The sequence below is a fragment of the Diadema setosum genome, unplaced genomic scaffold, assembly GCF_964275005.1.
Source record: "Diadema setosum unplaced genomic scaffold, eeDiaSeto1 scaffold_24, whole genome shotgun sequence".
In the NCBI taxonomy this organism is placed as follows: Eukaryota; Metazoa; Echinodermata; class Echinoidea; order Diadematoida; family Diadematidae; genus Diadema; species Diadema setosum.
Window position 1 is genome coordinate 416,346 of NW_027307651.1, and position 17,653 is coordinate 433,998.

Consider the following 17,653-nt stretch of genomic DNA (forward strand, 5'->3'; position numbering starts at 1 on the left):
AGCCTGAGAATCTGGAATAAAACCAGGTAGCAGGACCTTAAAATGATTAGTTGATACATCTCATCATCCTCAAGTAGCTCATCGAGAGATTGATTTTATTCCATGTGTGCACATCACCAGTTTATTTTTGTCTATTAAATAAAAGTCTGGCGGACACCACAGTTTCAGATACGACTTGTGTGATTGCAGGTGTGCGATTGCAGGTGCGTGTGTGTCCTGGTGAATGATGAGTGAAAGGTACGCCAACATCCATGAATGATGAAAACCTCGTTACAATCTGCCATCGAAACGTTCGTTGTATATTAATAGGCAAACTACATTTTAAAGGCATGTGTGCTGATGTTTGCATTGTTCCACAAAATGTAGATCAGAGCTGGCTCAGCCGTACATGCTTGATGGTTTAGAAAGATCATATTGTATAACGTCCTTGTTTCTTGCCTGACTTCACTGAAATTTTGATTTGTTGATAATTAATCTTTTCCGAGGTTGTATTTCAATAGCATTTGTCCAAACCTTCCAGTATTTTGTCAACATCAGTTATATCCAAACTGTATTGCGTTCACTTTTTTTTTTCTCATCAAGCTTTTATGTGAAAATGGTGAAAATGTACATTTTAATTTCATTAATCTCATATTCAGGGAAAGGGCACAGCATGGTTTCTAATTTACTTCACGTACAACAACACACAAACTGAACACATACACATTTTTTTTTAGGAATTCAGGTGTTGCAAATAGAGATTTAAACAAGTAAACAACACACTCAACAGGTAATTAGTTTAAAGTAAGCTAGTGTACAACCTGATGTATGTATCTAAAGATGCACGGCGGTTAGTATCGACGTAACAATGCGGTGGAAAGAAATGAAGTAAAGCGTCTATGCAATCTGTGGAGTAAACTTTTTTCCCCCTTTTTTTAACAACGCAAATCTCCAACTTGCCGTACTGCTGTCCTGCTCTTGCTAAAACATTACTAAACATGCAGTGAAACACTTCATTAGATTTTAACATGATTTATTTTCGTTTTTGTGCATATTCGATGTAACATACGTGTGCTTCATACAAAAGACGATTGTGGAGGCCAATGCATTGGCTAATACTCAAATTTCTGTCATTGTATTCTCAGTGGTAGATACTGTCTCCAGCGTTTAGGGATGAAAAGGGGAAGACATCCGACTGCCATGTCACTTCCAAGGGGAGCCTGCAGCTGTGACCTGGGTCAAGGAGAGCATCTCACAGCAGCAGCTGACTAAGGCTAAATTTATTGATGAGAACTTTGAGAGCTGGGAGAAAGGGTTCGACATAGACAGGGACTTCAGCCTCGTCATCACAAACTTGAAGGTGGCAGATGACGGTCTTTATGTTTGTCGCGCAATTCTGAAGAATATGGAGAATTTCAAAAAATTCCGTCCTTTTGACAGTTAGCTGTAAGTGATTTTTTTTTTTTTTTTTGCTATATCATACAAGGAGGTGATGATTTTTTTTTCTTCTTACGTTTACATTAACTTGTGAGACACCTTGATGAAATCAAAGCAACGGCTCAGTAGACGTGTGGCAACTGAAAGAATTAACAATCATTATGGCATGATGTCCGCTCGTACACAATGCGACAACTACTTATTATAATAAAGGATTTGTTCTTTTTATGTAATGATATTTATCTTTCTGTCAATTATTTTCTTAGTTCTACTTTTTCTATTTTTTTTTAATTCGTCAGTGTATTCATTGTGGACTTGCCCACGCCTATAAGGTATAACGAGATGTTATAGGCTATATCATAAGAGAGGGGATGGCAATGTAATTGTATGCGTAATCATTATCGTATTCCACCTATTTGTTTGCTATTTGCCTTAGTGAAATGTTCCTTCCATGGCACGGTTTTGTCAATTCTTCAAACGGTCCTTTGGATAGGACCTTAACTTCCTTATTTTTGACCTATAATGAAAAAGGGCAAGACATATTTTATCATTTTAGATCAACCTATCTTTATTTCACTAGTGTGGATTTATTGAATTTCCATCGTCTAGCATTTTTGTTTTCACTTTTAAGCGTTATTTGAAAGATTGCAAACAATACGGTACATTTGTAACTCTGTATCCTAGAAAGAGGTGATAGAAGTTAATGAACACTTGTTTAGTTACTTGCTAAGTAAGAAACTTAATGGGACCGTACAGTTCTGGTTGAGGTGAAGATTCAGTTTTATAACATTTTTCGGTGAGATAATGAGAAACCTCTTATGAAATATGAAAGAACATGTAATTTCAAGAAGGATACAACGTTTATTTGATGAAAATTGGCCTTCAAATGGCCGAGATATAAAAAACCCTGATCCTAATAAATTTGACAGGCCACGACTTTTTTTGGGATTTCTTTGTTTTTCCTTGTTTTAGATATCTCAGTCATTTCAAACCCGATTTTAAAATTTCAAATAAACTTGATTCCCCTTAGAATTGTAAGCTCTTTAACATTTCATAGAGTGGTTAATAAATATCTCGCAAAACGTTACAAGCTGAATCCTCACCTCAACCAGTACTAACAGTCCCTTTAATTTCAGTACAAAATGTGTGTCGTCTCATGGCCTTCCTTTTCACCAGCGATGGCATCAAGACGGTTTATAGTGACCTCGTCTACAGCCACTTTGTCTATTTTCCAATTGGTCTACTGGCAAATCGTCTATTACCGATTCGTCTAATACCCATTTGGTCTACAACTTGTTTTGTCTAGTACACATATTGTCTAATAGTCCCCTTGCCCACTACCCGTACTGTCTAATACCCAACTCGTCTAAGGAGCATTTCGTCTACCGAGCAATTGATCGAATAGCCAAGTCGTCTATACTCAATGTCTACTTGTCATGTCGTCTAATATCCATTTCGCCTACTGCGACTTTGTCTACTCCCACCTCGTCTACAAGTCATCTCATTTAAACTTACTTTGTCTAGTTACCATATCGTCCAACCCTTAGTTCATCTATACCCAACATGGTCTATACCCATCTGGTCTACACCCAACTGGTCTATACCCAGTTGGTCTACTCTCAACTCGTCTACTTCCGTTTGGTCTACTCCCCAACTCGTCTACTCCCAACTCGTCTACTCCCAACTCGTCTACTCCCAACTCGTCTACTCCCATCTGGTCTACTGCCAACTTGTCTACTCCCATCTGGTCTACTCCCAACTCGTCTATACCCAATATTGGTCTACTCCAAACTGGTATACTCTCAACAATTTATCCAAACTGATCATTCCCATCTGGTCATGCTAATAATGAATATACCACTTTGCCTAGTGTCCAGTCCGTCTCACCGTAGTGTCACGAACTATTCATAACCCTGCCCTGGTACAAAAATAAATAATAGTCTATTCTTTAAAGTTGTCAATTATTCCGCACATGCTGAATGTAAAGACATATTAATGGTGAGACGCGACTTTCCAATCGACATCCTGGTCGTAAAATAACTAAATAGGCCCTAATTATAAACTAGCTCAGTTACAATCTTCCTTCACAAACGGATTGTCAGTCATACGAAACAGAATTACATTTCGACCGCCCAACCCGTCCACCTTGGACATAATTGTAAATGCTGCATGATTGCTTCTGATATAAATTACACATCCAGCACAAATGTAACACAGCAAGTTTTTCACACTGTGACAGTATCGTTAGTGGGCAAAGTGACTATTAGACAATATGTGTACTAGACAAAACAAGTTGTAGACGAAATTGGTATTAGACGAATCGGTAATGGACGATTTGCCAGTAGACCAATTGGAAAATAGACAGAGTGGCTGTAGACGAGGTCACTATAAACCCTCCCAACACTATCTTCCATTAGCTTTACGTGTGTCGTGAGTGGGTTCAAGCCTGACGTTTTTATGATATGGACCGATGAGTCTGGAAAGAGACTTACACCAATGGCTTCGCGACAGGCAACACTATCTGACGACACATACGAACAATTCGAGAAAATCTGTGTTTCAGCTAAACGTGGGGCAGAGCAAACCTTCTTGAGCAGATCTACCGGTGACTCACTGAATGGAACGTCGACCAAAGAAATTACTCTTCTGCTTATATCAGGTTTTGTGAAAAGTTTTGAAGTTTGTGCTTCTTGATTATAACGAGTCACATAGCTTCTGCCTTTACTACTAAAACAAAAAAACAAAATACAGTATGACGAAACAGTAACTATAATTTCAACAAATGTTTTGATTCTGATTTGTCATGGGGAAGTCTATTTTGAGTAGGAAGTTTTGAGTAATGTAATTGTTCGACCATGGAATCATATAAGATTCTATTTTGCAAAGTAATTATGTATGTACAAAAAAAAAGTAAAGTCATGGGCCTGTAAAAATACAATTTTGTGTCCAACAGTTGTACCTGTTTAGTAAGCTACGTCTTTGGCACTATGCAAAATGTGTTGATGTTGTTTAAATTATGGGATATTTTTGTAGCTAATCAATGACTTCTAAATCTAGTTATGAACAACTGTGTCTTCTACTGTGTCTATATCATTTCAGGAAAACGTGATAACATCAGTTTAATCATCGGACTAGTCATTGGTATACCTCCTGCCGTATCCATCCTATTTTTCCTTGTTCGAAAATGTCTGCAAAAACGTGATCAGGACTACCTACACCAAAAAGGTGTCGGTTTTTGTGTGTGTTTCTGTGTTTATTTATTCATTCATTTGTTTGATTGATTATATTCTTCATAAAACAAGTGAAATGGAATGAATTAGGATGTTTGTAGCATTCTTCACCCTTCGTTTGGTCGTGTCTATACGATCAAAAATGTGCTAATCAACCTAATCAACCACTTCTGCCATGGCTGCATATCAAGTTTCGTGACAAACTCAACAATTAGAATTAAACTAGAAATATCATTATGGCCACTGATATGCCTTTGCCATCTGGCATTATTCTTTCAATAGGTCTATAAAACATCTTGAAAATATGAGACGACACATAGTTACACATGTTTGACAAAATATTGAAAGAGATGTTAGAAAGTTTGACGGGACAACGTCAAGTGTGTTGAGTGTGCAAACATTCCTTGAATCGGATTTCATTCAGATTGCAAGGTTGATTCACACAGCAAGTGTTTTGACTTTGGAGCATTTTCTCTGAACCTTTGACCCTGCATGCCTTTTGACCCCAAGAAAAATAACTTTCATGAAATAATCACATCTTGTAATAACTAGTAACACCCAATTTTTTAGATAATCACAACTTAGTAACGTCCAATTTTTACAACAATTCCTTGTGCCACTTAAAACATATGGCAAAAAAGACATTTTAACACTTCATTTGAACATTGACCCCATGACCAAAATCATTCACGTAAAAAAAACATTGTGCAGTGATTCATGTACATTCCTAGTGTTATTTTTTTTTACTGCATGCATTGAGTTATTTCCAAGGTATGGAGGAAAAAGTGTAATTGCAGCACTAAAATTATAGTCGGATTTAGCTTTTTTCAAAATAACATTTGATCCCATTAAGCCAACATTTGAAGAGAATTATCATCAAGCAGTACGTGCACACTTGAATTTTCAGGAACATTCCTTGAGCCATTTCCAAAGTATAGAGTTAAAGGTGAATTTTTAGCATTTTTACCTAAACTTTGATCTTTGACCTTCAACTCCATGACCCAAAAGTCTCCCTAGAGAATCTGAGACTGGTAACGCATGTATATTAGGTTTCATGGACATAACTTTGGGAATTGCAGAGATAATTATGAGGGAAATGGTAAAATTTTAAGCATTTGACATTTGACCTTGAGCATATGTACCCAAAAGTTTATAGACACAGCTTCGCCCTCTCATACATACATATGCCAAGCCTCATTTGGATACCCGAAAAAGTTCTTAAAGGGGAAATCCAGACGATTATCATATTATTCATCATATTTGATTATAATAGCGTAATTATCATATCATGTAGCACGTAAATAGATAGTGCCTTGTATACATTTGTGGGATTTATTGTGATCTTTGACCAGATAAATTAACACTCTAAAAACCGGAACAAATTAGACGTAACAAGGATGATGTCATAGGAGGCTCACATATTCCAATAATTTAGCAATGTATTAATAATATCCATTACCATATTCCAGCTTCATCTGCGTGGAATTTATGCATGTTTTTTTTCTTTTATTCAGCTTCCTTCAGCATCTCATTATGCATTCTTATGTGAAACCGCTGTCATCAACCTCGTTTATTGTGATTTAGAAAACAATGATTTTTTAAACCATTCTTATTCCTCATCGCAGTCACTATAAATTCTGAAACTCTGTATCCAGCGCAATCAGTTTCTGGAATCGGATGTTCAAATGCTGAAGTCTAAAAATCATCCGGAGTTCTCCTTTAAGTTTAATACGCTACCAACAAAATCGATTACGGACGCACAGGCAACCCGAAAACAGTCCTCCGGCAAAACGAGCAACTCGCACTTTACAGGAATAAGATTTACAAATTCGATTTCCTAGCTCGCTATTCATGTTGTTTCGTTTCAGAGAAATCACCACCACCTGCACAGCCTGATCCAGCTCTACTTGCTTGACAGAGGACGTCAGAAGGATAACATAAAGCAATATTACTTCCTTGTTGACCACTTGATACTACCCTGCCCTGGTGATATCATTCAGAGTCCCTTCAACACATTGTTCAAAGCGTATTAAAGATGTGTTTGGTCTACGGTATGCAAAACCTCTCCTCAACCTTAGGACATTCGGAATCAACCCGAGTTCATGAACTGAGATCTAAACTTGCAAATAAAAGAAATGAAGCGATGCATTCTTTGTAGGAGTTCCCACTGAAACCCTTGTGATTTTTTTTTCACTGTTTGCCTTACAAACATGGACTGAGTGATGGACAAACAATAAATTGCGGCCAGGGGGCTGTGCACGGACATAATTTGATTCGTTCAGTGGTTTTAGAAGACACTTCAAGAATCATCACTGTGACGATGAAATTGTGAAGATACTCCAAATCCAGTTCTACGGCAATGTGATTGAGGAACTGAGATAGAGACTGATGATATAGTTGATGAAGCAGTACGCTTTATTAGTCGATGACAGTATTGATGAAGAGGTGATTACCTTTAGTCCAGGGGACATAGAACAACGAGCTTGTAATTTTTACGTGCGCTAGACACCTTTTTTTTTTGTCAGTGTGGAGTAATGCATTGCCATAGTAACATCAAATTTTCATAAAGATTACAGAATATGGATGAAGCTACTCAGTTTTAAATCAATTCTGTTGAAATTCGAGTGTCCAGAAATCTGTTGCCATGGCAATGGCAGTTTTAGAAATCATACAAAATTGTGTGGATCACGCTGCTCTCTTAGTTTTTTTTTTAGCATTTAAGTTGGAATTTGATACCTATGGTCACTATGATATGTTATCGTGCTAGACACTTTTTGTGGGGGTCATACATCCGTTTCGATTGCAACAACATCTTTATACAAATCATCCCAAAACGTGTGATTTCAGCTAACTCCCTCAGATTTTGAGCGTTTGACTTTAAATTTGGCACATGTGACCACTGTATTATGTACATGTGCAAATTGATATCTTTCGTCATTGTCAAATAGTGTGTTGCCATGGTAATGGTATTTTGTAATGAAAATCATATAAACTACAAGTGGATTTAGCTAACTCTCTCAATTTTTAGCAATTAACTTGAGATATGACACCTATATTGTGACAGGATAAATGTTAAATGTGCAAAACACTTTTCTCGTCAATGTTAAACAATACGTTGCCGTGCTAACATTATTTCTTTCAATACAAAGCAATCAAAGATATTGTGATTGACTTATAACTCCCTCACATTTTAAGCATTTGACTTGAAATTTGGCACGTGACCACTGTCATGACTGTAGTACGTTAATGTGCAAATGTCATTTTTTGTTATTGTCAAATGTCATTTTTTGTTATTGTCAAAAAAGTGTTATCATGGCAATGACATTTTCAAATCAAAATCTTACACATTACCAGTTGGTTAGGCTATCTCCCTCAGTTTTTGAGCATCTGACCTGAAATATTGCACAGAGGGCCAATGTAATTTTTCCTTGTGTAAAGCACATCTTTTGTCAACGTTGGAAGAAGATGTTACATGGTAACCATCTTTTTAAATGAAAATCAAACAAATAAATACTGTGAATTGGGTAAGCTCCCTCAGCTTTCTAGCATCTGACTTGAGGTTTCGCACCTGTGACCATTGTAATCTTTAAATGAGTCGCACACTGATCTCACTGTTGAACAATGTGTTGCTATGGTAACAACACTTTTGTTTTTTCCATAAAAGGCATACAAGAATATCGAGAATTGAGCTAGCTCTCTCAGTTTTAGGTGGGGGTATCAATCACATCCAGTTCTAGTTGAAAATATTGGGCCAAGAAGGCCTAATGTGTGTCATTTTAATTTTTAGATGATCTGGGGCCCGTTTCATAAAACTTGTCATCAGTGACAAATTGTCATAGATGTGACAAGCTACTGAAATCCTTGCATCTGATTGGCTGAGAGCAAATTTGACATAGAAATGTAGCAGTTGTCACTGATGACAAGTTTCATGAAACGGGCCCCCGAATGTCACATGCTTGTATCATTACTTGCAATAGCATTGATCAAAAGAAAGAGTCTTATGTTCAAATTTTAAAAACAAATTGGCTGATATATGTTGAATATTTGAATTATACATCTTAGCAGGCAAGTCAGTTTGAACATTTGAATTATAAAGCCAAGAAGATCTAATACTAGTGTAACGTATGACCCCCAGACACCATCGATGACGTCAAGAACCACACAGGGTGACCCGACACCCATGACGAGATACCGTGCATGGCAGCAGGTTCAATCTGCAATTTAATATGAAACATCATCAACTCTTACACAACATGAACCAAAGGAGTAATCATTCTGACTTATTGGTGTACAGTAATGTACCTTTGCATAACTCTACTTGCCATCAATAAATGTTCTCCACCAAACATCACCTATATGTAGTGTCTTCTTATTTGCCTGTTAAACCCATAGTGTGATGAGTAAACTTTCTTTGATGTTGACTAGCATAATACATGTGCAAGGGCACTGTCTACCTGCACTAACATACAGTTGCATTTATCATTGACCTTGGCCATGCATGACCCTGACATGCCTTCTTACACATAGCAACCTCACACTGTACCTTTCACTAATCTGCCCTTGTTATACATCTTACATAGGCATTATCTCTTCCATAATTACCTCAATTAAACTACAGTACTCTTTATACACTATCATAATCATGTGCTGTTTATCTAACGTAGATCATCGGGCCTAATTATTCATCGTGCATCATCACTACGTTATACTGTGTAGGTATTTCATTACGTATACGCTATGCAACGTGCACCTTCGACTGTGTACTTTCACCTATTCAACCACTCCACATGGGCAACTCATTCACACACTACACTGTATTTTGTTGCCTCATTTATATCATTAATACTTCGTCATTCATTAAGCCAAATGGCTAAAAGGATAAATGAAACCTCAAACTGCTTACAATCATACTCATTTCTACTTACATCATTGGGCTTGTAACGAAATCTGAGCTAAATCAATGGCAGCTCTGGGCAACGAAAGTTTCGGAACTCGAAATTAGCAGCACACCTTTATAGCGCCCCCACAGGCCGATACCCAATTTTCTGCTTCACAAGCCCGCCTATGACGTCACAATCAATGCTGAACTTATCACGAACTCATACTTCATTCTGTCCACAACCACTAGTATGAATTTTTCATTTGAAAATTCAACTTAATACACTGCAAAAAGTCCGGTGTTAAATAGTGAACACCGAGCTGGTGTTAAATTTTCGGTGCTCATTTATGGTGTTAAATTAACACCTACGGGTGTCATTTCCAAATTTTAAACTGTTTTTTGAAGAGTTTCTTAGTAACTGCACTTCTTGTTGATTTTTAATTTAAACAAGACGATCAAGAATTTTACATTAAAATACTAGATTTTTGAAAAATGTGAAAATAAATTTACACCAAAGTAACACCAGCTGGTGTGGTCCCTTATTGAAGCTGGACGGGTGTTAAACCATTGATATCAACACCAGCAAATATCAAATCAACACCATGTGGTGTCATTTTTTAATTAACACCAGTACAGTGTCAAAATAACACCAGGTGCAGTGTCAAATTAACACCACGAAGTGTCAGGTGAACACTTTTCACAGTGCATTTTTAACACCTGTGGGTGTGGTCCTTTATTGAAGTTTGATCGGTGTTAGATTTAACACCCGTGGTGTTAAATCTAACACCGATGTTTTTACAGTGTAGTGTAAAGAAGGCCTAAGGTATTCAGAAGGAGTATTTAAATTTGATATTGAGGCAACAATAGCCATAATGTATCTCATTTGCATAGACAATCAAAGAACCAACTAAAAGGGCCAAAGGCATTTCATTTTAATACTTATATTGTAGAGATGAGGCTATCATTACATGTAATAGAATTATTGTGTTTTGTTGTGACAGACAGTTATACAATATTTTGATCAACCTTGTAGCACGTGACTGTTTTTCACCTACTTACATTACTGTGTTATTTTGTGCGATTGAATGTGGAGAGTGTGAAATGATGTCAACATATCAATACTTCAAAGTGTTGATAAGTTGGCATTACTTGGAGTTTATTTCACACTCTGAAGCGTTGAATCAACACTTCTATGGTGTCAAATAAACACCAAATGATGTGAACTTATAGCACTTGGAAGTGTTAAAATAACACAATGACAGGTGTTGGGAGATAGATTCTAACAACAAATAGTGTTGAAGTTACACCGACATTGGTGTTAAAGGGTGTCAAAAGAACACCAAACGGTGTCAACTTATTAATAATCTAAGCAACACTAAAAGCTGGTGTTGGTATATTTTAACACCATGGGTGTTGAACTTACACCATCACTGGTGTTGGGGTGTCAAATGAACACCATATGTGACCGTGCACCTCAAAACGAGCATAAAGTCGCACACACTGATTTTGCGTGAGGACTGAAAATAAGTGAAATGGGTCAACCTAGCCGAACCTGACTTTTTTATATTTTCTGAAAGAGCGGGTCTTCTTCTACCTTATGCTAAACTTTGGTTTCATAAAACGGGCAAAAAAGTGTGTTTTTTAGCAGTTTATCTTGAAGAACATTTTTGGTAGAATTGATTACGTGTGTCTTTAGAATCCCTTTTTCATTTCTGAAAAACCTTGTTCACACTCTTCACTTTCAACTTTAATAACTTTTGAAAGGATAGTGCTACTGCTTTGAAAGATGGCATTAATTATTGACAGAATGTGTGAATGAGGCACCTTTAATTTCAGTTTAATCTGATAATCTCTTCATTGTTGTTACTCTGGTGGCTTACTTCCTGTTTTTTGTCCCATTCATCGCACAGCCAGCACGGTTTGGTAAAGATTAAGCGCTTGAACGGGCACTGTACTTCAGAGCCTCTTTTCTCAGTTCACACTGTTCCTGAGTTTGTGCTTTCTTTCCAGTATTTAGATAGGTTAGTAGAGTCCATTTGATTTGAGTTATACATCATTTTAAAGCTTAAAGTCTGCTCTTACAGAATATGGTCTTAACTAAAAATTCTTGTCTGGCGACTTTTTGTTTGTTTTGAGGTGCAGGGTCACATATGGTGTCAACTTCTTAACACTCTCTTAAGTGTTGAAAAAACACCGAGTCTGGTGTTGGTATAGATTCTTAACACCCACGGGTGTTGGGTATCTTAACATCAGTGACGGTGTATCTTCAACACCAGATGGTGTGGTCCTTTATTGAAGCTGGGCCGGTGTTAGATTTAACACCCATTGTGTTAAATCTAACACCACTGTTTTTGCAGTCTAGACGTTCGTTAATCAAAACACTGATGTCGTTATTCCGAAGGTTTGTTATTCCAAAGGTTCGTTCATCCGAAAATGAAATAAGTTTTGTTATTCCGAAGGTTTGTTAATCAGTAGGTGAAAAAAAAAGTGTTTACATACGAACCCCTGAATTCCCAACCTTATTTTACTTTTGGATAAACGAACCTTCGGAATAACGAACCTTATTTCATTTCGGATGAACGATCCCTTGGAATGGCGAACACCATTTCGTACTCGGATTGAAATAGAACAAAACAAAACAAACAAAAAAACTTCGGAATAACGAACCAAATTTATATCAGTGTATTTCTTCAACTAAAATAACGGACATTTTGGGCGAGGACAACTCTCTTCCCATACTAACCAATCTGATAAAGACGTGACATTGGGTTATTAATCATTCTTTTTCGTTTAAACCGTGATTCGCGCCATTTTTTAGAGTCGATCACCATCATTGTTTCTCTCTTTGTCTTTTAATCATCTTTCGTTGTACTTTCAGACAAATTTCGATACCAGATTCAGTGGTTTCTGGGGAGTGCTGTACTATCTCGTATATGCCAAGGTACCGATCTTCATCTACGTCAGCATAGGCCTCTTGCCCGCCGTCGTCTGCCTCAGTGAAATCTTCCTCACCCTGATCGTCGTCCGCTTCGTACATGCCTGGCTGTTGCCTGGTACTCGTATCTGTATATGACCATATTCCTGCTCTTCGCTATCATTTACTGGGCGGCTGGGGAGATGGGCACCTTTATTTCTCCCAGTCTCGACTTCCAAAGCCAGCTCGGCATTGCGGCCGCAACCGTGGTTGGTGTGACTTTTACAGTACTACTGGCTCAGGCCATTTTGAAAGGATTGTACGCCCTCCGCGTCCGATGTATGGATAGGAGAAGAACATAGAAGCTGTTCTCTCAAGACAGAGGAGGTGTCAGCTGCCGAACTCTATGCATTGACCGCGTAGCTTTCACGAAATTTATCTCAGCAATCATTGATGATTATGTATATCTTTGATTTAAGTATTCTATATGCAATATCAATCTTTATTTTCTTTCATATCTTTTTATTGCAATAAGAGATCAATATCGACGAATTAGATACATGTATTTATCATCGACGTCAGGTAGGATGTCTGATTCTTAGTCAGATATATATATTTTTTTTAGGTGAATTGCCTAACAAGCATAAAATTATTGCTTGTACTTCCAAAGGCTATTTATGAAAAAAGAAATGTTGGTCTAGTCTGTCACAAGTCTATTTTAGGATCAATCAGCACTGAATCTTCACTGTCTCGCTTCGCTCGCTCGTTATAGCCAATCTTGATAAAAGGCTATCACACCTGTCTGCCTGTGGACCAGCCCGTCACTTTTGTTTGCTTGTTAGTTTTTGTTTTGTAATTCTAATTCAATTTTTCTACATCGGATATAATTATTACAAATTAAAAAAGTACTTTGGATAACCAAAGATACTAAAATACTCATCAAATGTAAGCTATACCACCTCATTCAGAAAAAAACAACAACAAACATGTGTGGTTGATGGAGGTGAATCCCTCTACAAAAATACCCCTCATTGAAATTTGGATACACTTTCTTCTAAATCTGGGGGAAGCGACGCATTTGTAAGAACGAATAATCAGGAGATCGATTGTTGTTTCGAGTTCAATTTTGATTTTGTATGCCTATAAATACTGTTATTATTATTATTATTATTATTATTATTATTATTATTATTATTATTATTATTATTATCATTACCATTATCATTATTTATTACCATTATTATTATTATATATGGCATTTTCTTGGGCGCTAGGAGACCGCTACCGACGGTTTCACGTCCCGTCCGCTGGACGATCTTCAGGGCGGACTGGAAACCGTTGGTAACGGTCTCCGTTAACTATGGTTTCAATAATGTGCCATCTTCGTGAATTCGGGCGAAATGGGTCTGATGCTCTGTACAGTGGAGACAACATCACGCCGGCGGTCCCTTGAACTGGAGCCATTCTATTAATTCATCATAACAATAATGGTGCATTGATGCTCTCTCTGAATGCACTATTCCAGGCGCATGCGGAATCCATGAAGAACCAGTTTGAAAGAGAGTAGGCCTTCTCCATGACAGTGTGGACTTTGGCCGCTAGACATTTGAAACATTTTCTGTGTGAAACGGATAATGTTCGGCATGTAAGCCAAATCCGGAATCGTTATAATGCACTCGCCACACACGAACGAACAGGCTAATACATTGTACATGTATGACTCGATGAACGTGATCCTGTAGGTTTTATGCCACGCAATTTGCGGGATACACACTTCGTCAGACTAGTGAATGTAAAGACCAACATGCTGTAGGTATGTGCATGAATGTCTGCGACAAGCATCGCCGCACGTGAGAACTGCTGATGATAGACTCGTCGAAGATCAGGATCATAAGCGTTAACTGTATTCACTCTGTTTTGACTAAATTGACTCTCTACTTATGATGGATGAAATATCATTCTTCGCTCTAGTAATAACACTGACTGCTTCTTTGCGATGTGGCCGCACTGCCGGAGGTAAGTGAAACTGTTTTCAAGACACTGAACGCATATCAAGTCAGCGCATGTATATTGATGGAATTACCATCTTTTGGTAGACGTATATGCCGGTCAGCTATCCGGGCTAAACCCTGCATGGTCTAAGGGTCACTTGGTGCAAAAATGAAAATGAGACAAATAACTAGAAACGTGGAAATAAAAAAAAAAACGGTGATTTTAGGGATTTTTTTAATTGATAAAGAATGAAAGAAGATACTACACGAAAAAAAAAAAACTACTACTGCCGACTTCTACTTCGTTTACTCACTACTACTACTACTACTACTACTACTATGCTGCTACTACTACTACTACCACAACTAGACCTACACTCTTGTTTTTACTACTACTGCTACTTTGTGTTTTATGATGAAAACTGTATTGGAATGTTTCAATGCGGTTCATCAGATGACTTGGCAAATATTTTTCGTTTCTTCACAATTGAAATACAGTTTTGTATCTGTAAATTGGAAAGTTCAAGTTCAAGTTCATTTCCTTTTTTTTTTCGACAGTAGCTTAACACACATCTCACTTTCTTCACGACAGGAATAATTAGAAATACAATGTGGATTGAACAGAACAAACGTTTCAATTGACACTGATAACCTCGCAGTTTGTATATGAGAGAATTATAGGTCAATTATTCAAATACCGTCAGTATGCTTATTGGTACGAGATTTACGCTTTCAAGGTGTCATACACTGATGTCAAAATAAAAGATACACAAATTCGAAATGTTGAAACGACAAAATATCTTGGAATTTATATTGACGCCGAGTTGAAATGGAATATGGACAAGTCCAAGCTAAGTCCCCTCAGATGCTCAAAATTCATCGTGATTTGATAAAAAAATTGATATCATGTTGTAGCCAAAAAGTTGAATTATATACTTCCAGCAAAGAAAATATTGGATTATGCAAATGATAGGCACGAAATACTGCCTTAATTTGCGTAAATAAAAAACAAACCTATATATACGCATGGGACAAATAAAACTATGTAAAATCAGTTGAATTTGTTCTTGACCTGTAATAGTTCCTATATGGACATAATCCCTGTATGATCTAGTATAATTGCAACTTGGTAAGAAAAGTTCAGCAGATTAGTTATGCAAATTATGCATTTTTCCAGAACGAAATGTCCCATACGTAAGGATCTGAGAGTGTTTTTTTTTTATTTTTTTTTTCTGAAGATTTCTAAAATTGACAAATCATACTTTAGGAAATTCTAGTTTATTCATTTTTACTCCTGATTAGCAAAACTAGATGTTTGAATTAAATTAGTCCTTCATCAATCAAAGTTGTACGTATGGGACAAATACCTTTTAGTTACGTTTGGGACATTACATGCAAAGTGAATGGGAAAACCTTTTGGCAGACATTATACACGTATATGTACGTACATAATGTGTGGCAATGGTTATTTTTGCACCTTCTCTGAAGGATATGCCTATACCGTATATTTGCCTCTCCTATTCAGTTGACCTAAGGGAGAAAGTAAGAACAGCACTATTGGGTCATTCTATGATAAAGAAAGGAAAATGTAGAATTTGTTTATTTATATATTTCTTATTTTCATACAGGCTGTGCAGCTTGTCTTCAATTAACATTCCTCCTTTAAACATTTTAACAATCGACATGTTTATAATTCCAGGAGCGGATCCAGGAATTCTGTAAAGGGGGGGGGGGGGGCGCAGCTATTATTTCTGGTGCCACTTCTGGGTTTCATTTCATTTTTTTTTAATTTTTATTTCTTTTGTTTTTAACGATAAATAAAGTGGGGCGTGCGCCTCTTGCGCCCCCCTCTGGATCCGCCACTGAATTCAGTTATCATTGTCAACTTTACCTCTCTACAAAATGAATCTGTCCAATGGAATGGGATTCTCTGAGTGTCATTTTATGTACAGTTCACGGTTTAGCATGTGTTACAGCCTCACAAGGAAAATCAAAACAATTGTTCTTGTGGCGCTCATCAATGACAACGTTGCAGACCTTAGTTAAAATTCGCCTGAAATGACAGCATGTAACTTTGTCATTACTAGAGTTGATGGCAAAGAAAAAAACCCTGCTAGAACTCTCAAGAACTACAGTATCTGATTATCTAGATAGAGTTTTGTAGCAAACAAAAAAAAAATACAAAAATAAAAACACACTGAAGGGGTGAGGGGGTGGGTGTATATGAGTCATGCTTTGTTTTTAGGTTTGTTCTCTTCGTATTTTTTTCTTTTCTTTGCTCTGTTTTTCTTTACTTATCTCTGATTATTGTTGACATTCACTTTATGTTTTGTGTATACAGTGGATTATTCTTGTATTGAAAATTAGGGACCCTGTGAAATAAGAACAGTCACATTTTGTAGATATGGCTGAACGGGCAATCCCTCATTTCATACTGTTACGTAATAGGCCTATATGCAATGTATTATGCAACTTGTCTATATCTATTTTTTGTTTTAATCTGAAGACGAAAATGAAAACAAACAAACAACAACAACAACAACAACGAAAAGAACAAAGCCTATAACTACTGGGGATTCAGGGGGCTCAGAGACCCCCCCCCCCCTCCCCCTTGTGATCTGTGCCACGATCGTCTGTGAACTGGTATATTGAAATGTGGCTCTGGTAAGCGTGTGTTGTATGTGGAAGGTTCGGACATGTTTTCCATTATGCAAGCTGTGTTACTGTATGTAACCATGATGGAGGTAGAAACTTGGTTTTTCTACCTCCATGCATGGTGAACACAATGTTGTCGTATGTATTGTAAGTACATTTTGCGAGCGCGCGTGGAGATTGGGAATTCCCATAGAGATGTATACTAATAATATACTAGAGCGCGGACTGCGTGTGGCCATAGAGATATTAGTATACATCTCTATGCGTGTGGCGCGTACGCAGATCGTGTGCCGAGATGTATGGAAGCAGGAGCCCGTCAAAAACATGGATGTACGTCGCGTAGCAATTCGAATTACTACGCGACGTAAATAATTACGTCGCGTCGTAATTCGAATTACTACGCGACGTAATTATTTACGTCGCGTAGTAATTCGTATTACTACGCGACGTATATCCGTGTTTTTGACGGGCTCCTGCTTCCATAGAGATGAAGAGGCCGCGCGCCATCTTTGTCCGGGCAATAACAAACATCGCGTCCGGGCAGCGCAGTAGTGGTGGACACGTGAAT

The 17,653-nt window shown here is 37.4% G+C and overlaps 1 protein-coding gene across 1 annotated transcript in view; it reads left to right on the plus strand.

Annotated features, from left to right (window-relative positions):
• Positions 1–12,598, plus strand: part of LOC140245713 (uncharacterized) — a 72,829-nt gene extending 60,231 nt beyond the window's left edge. The window contains exons 7-8 of the mRNA XM_072325250.1: positions 1,194–1,360; positions 12,404–12,598. Coding sequence (XP_072181351.1) covers positions 1,194–1,360; positions 12,404–12,598 — 362 coding nt within the window. The remainder of the gene's footprint in view (positions 1–1,193; positions 1,361–12,403) is intronic.
• The last annotated feature ends 5,055 nt before the right edge of the window (positions 12,599–17,653 follow it).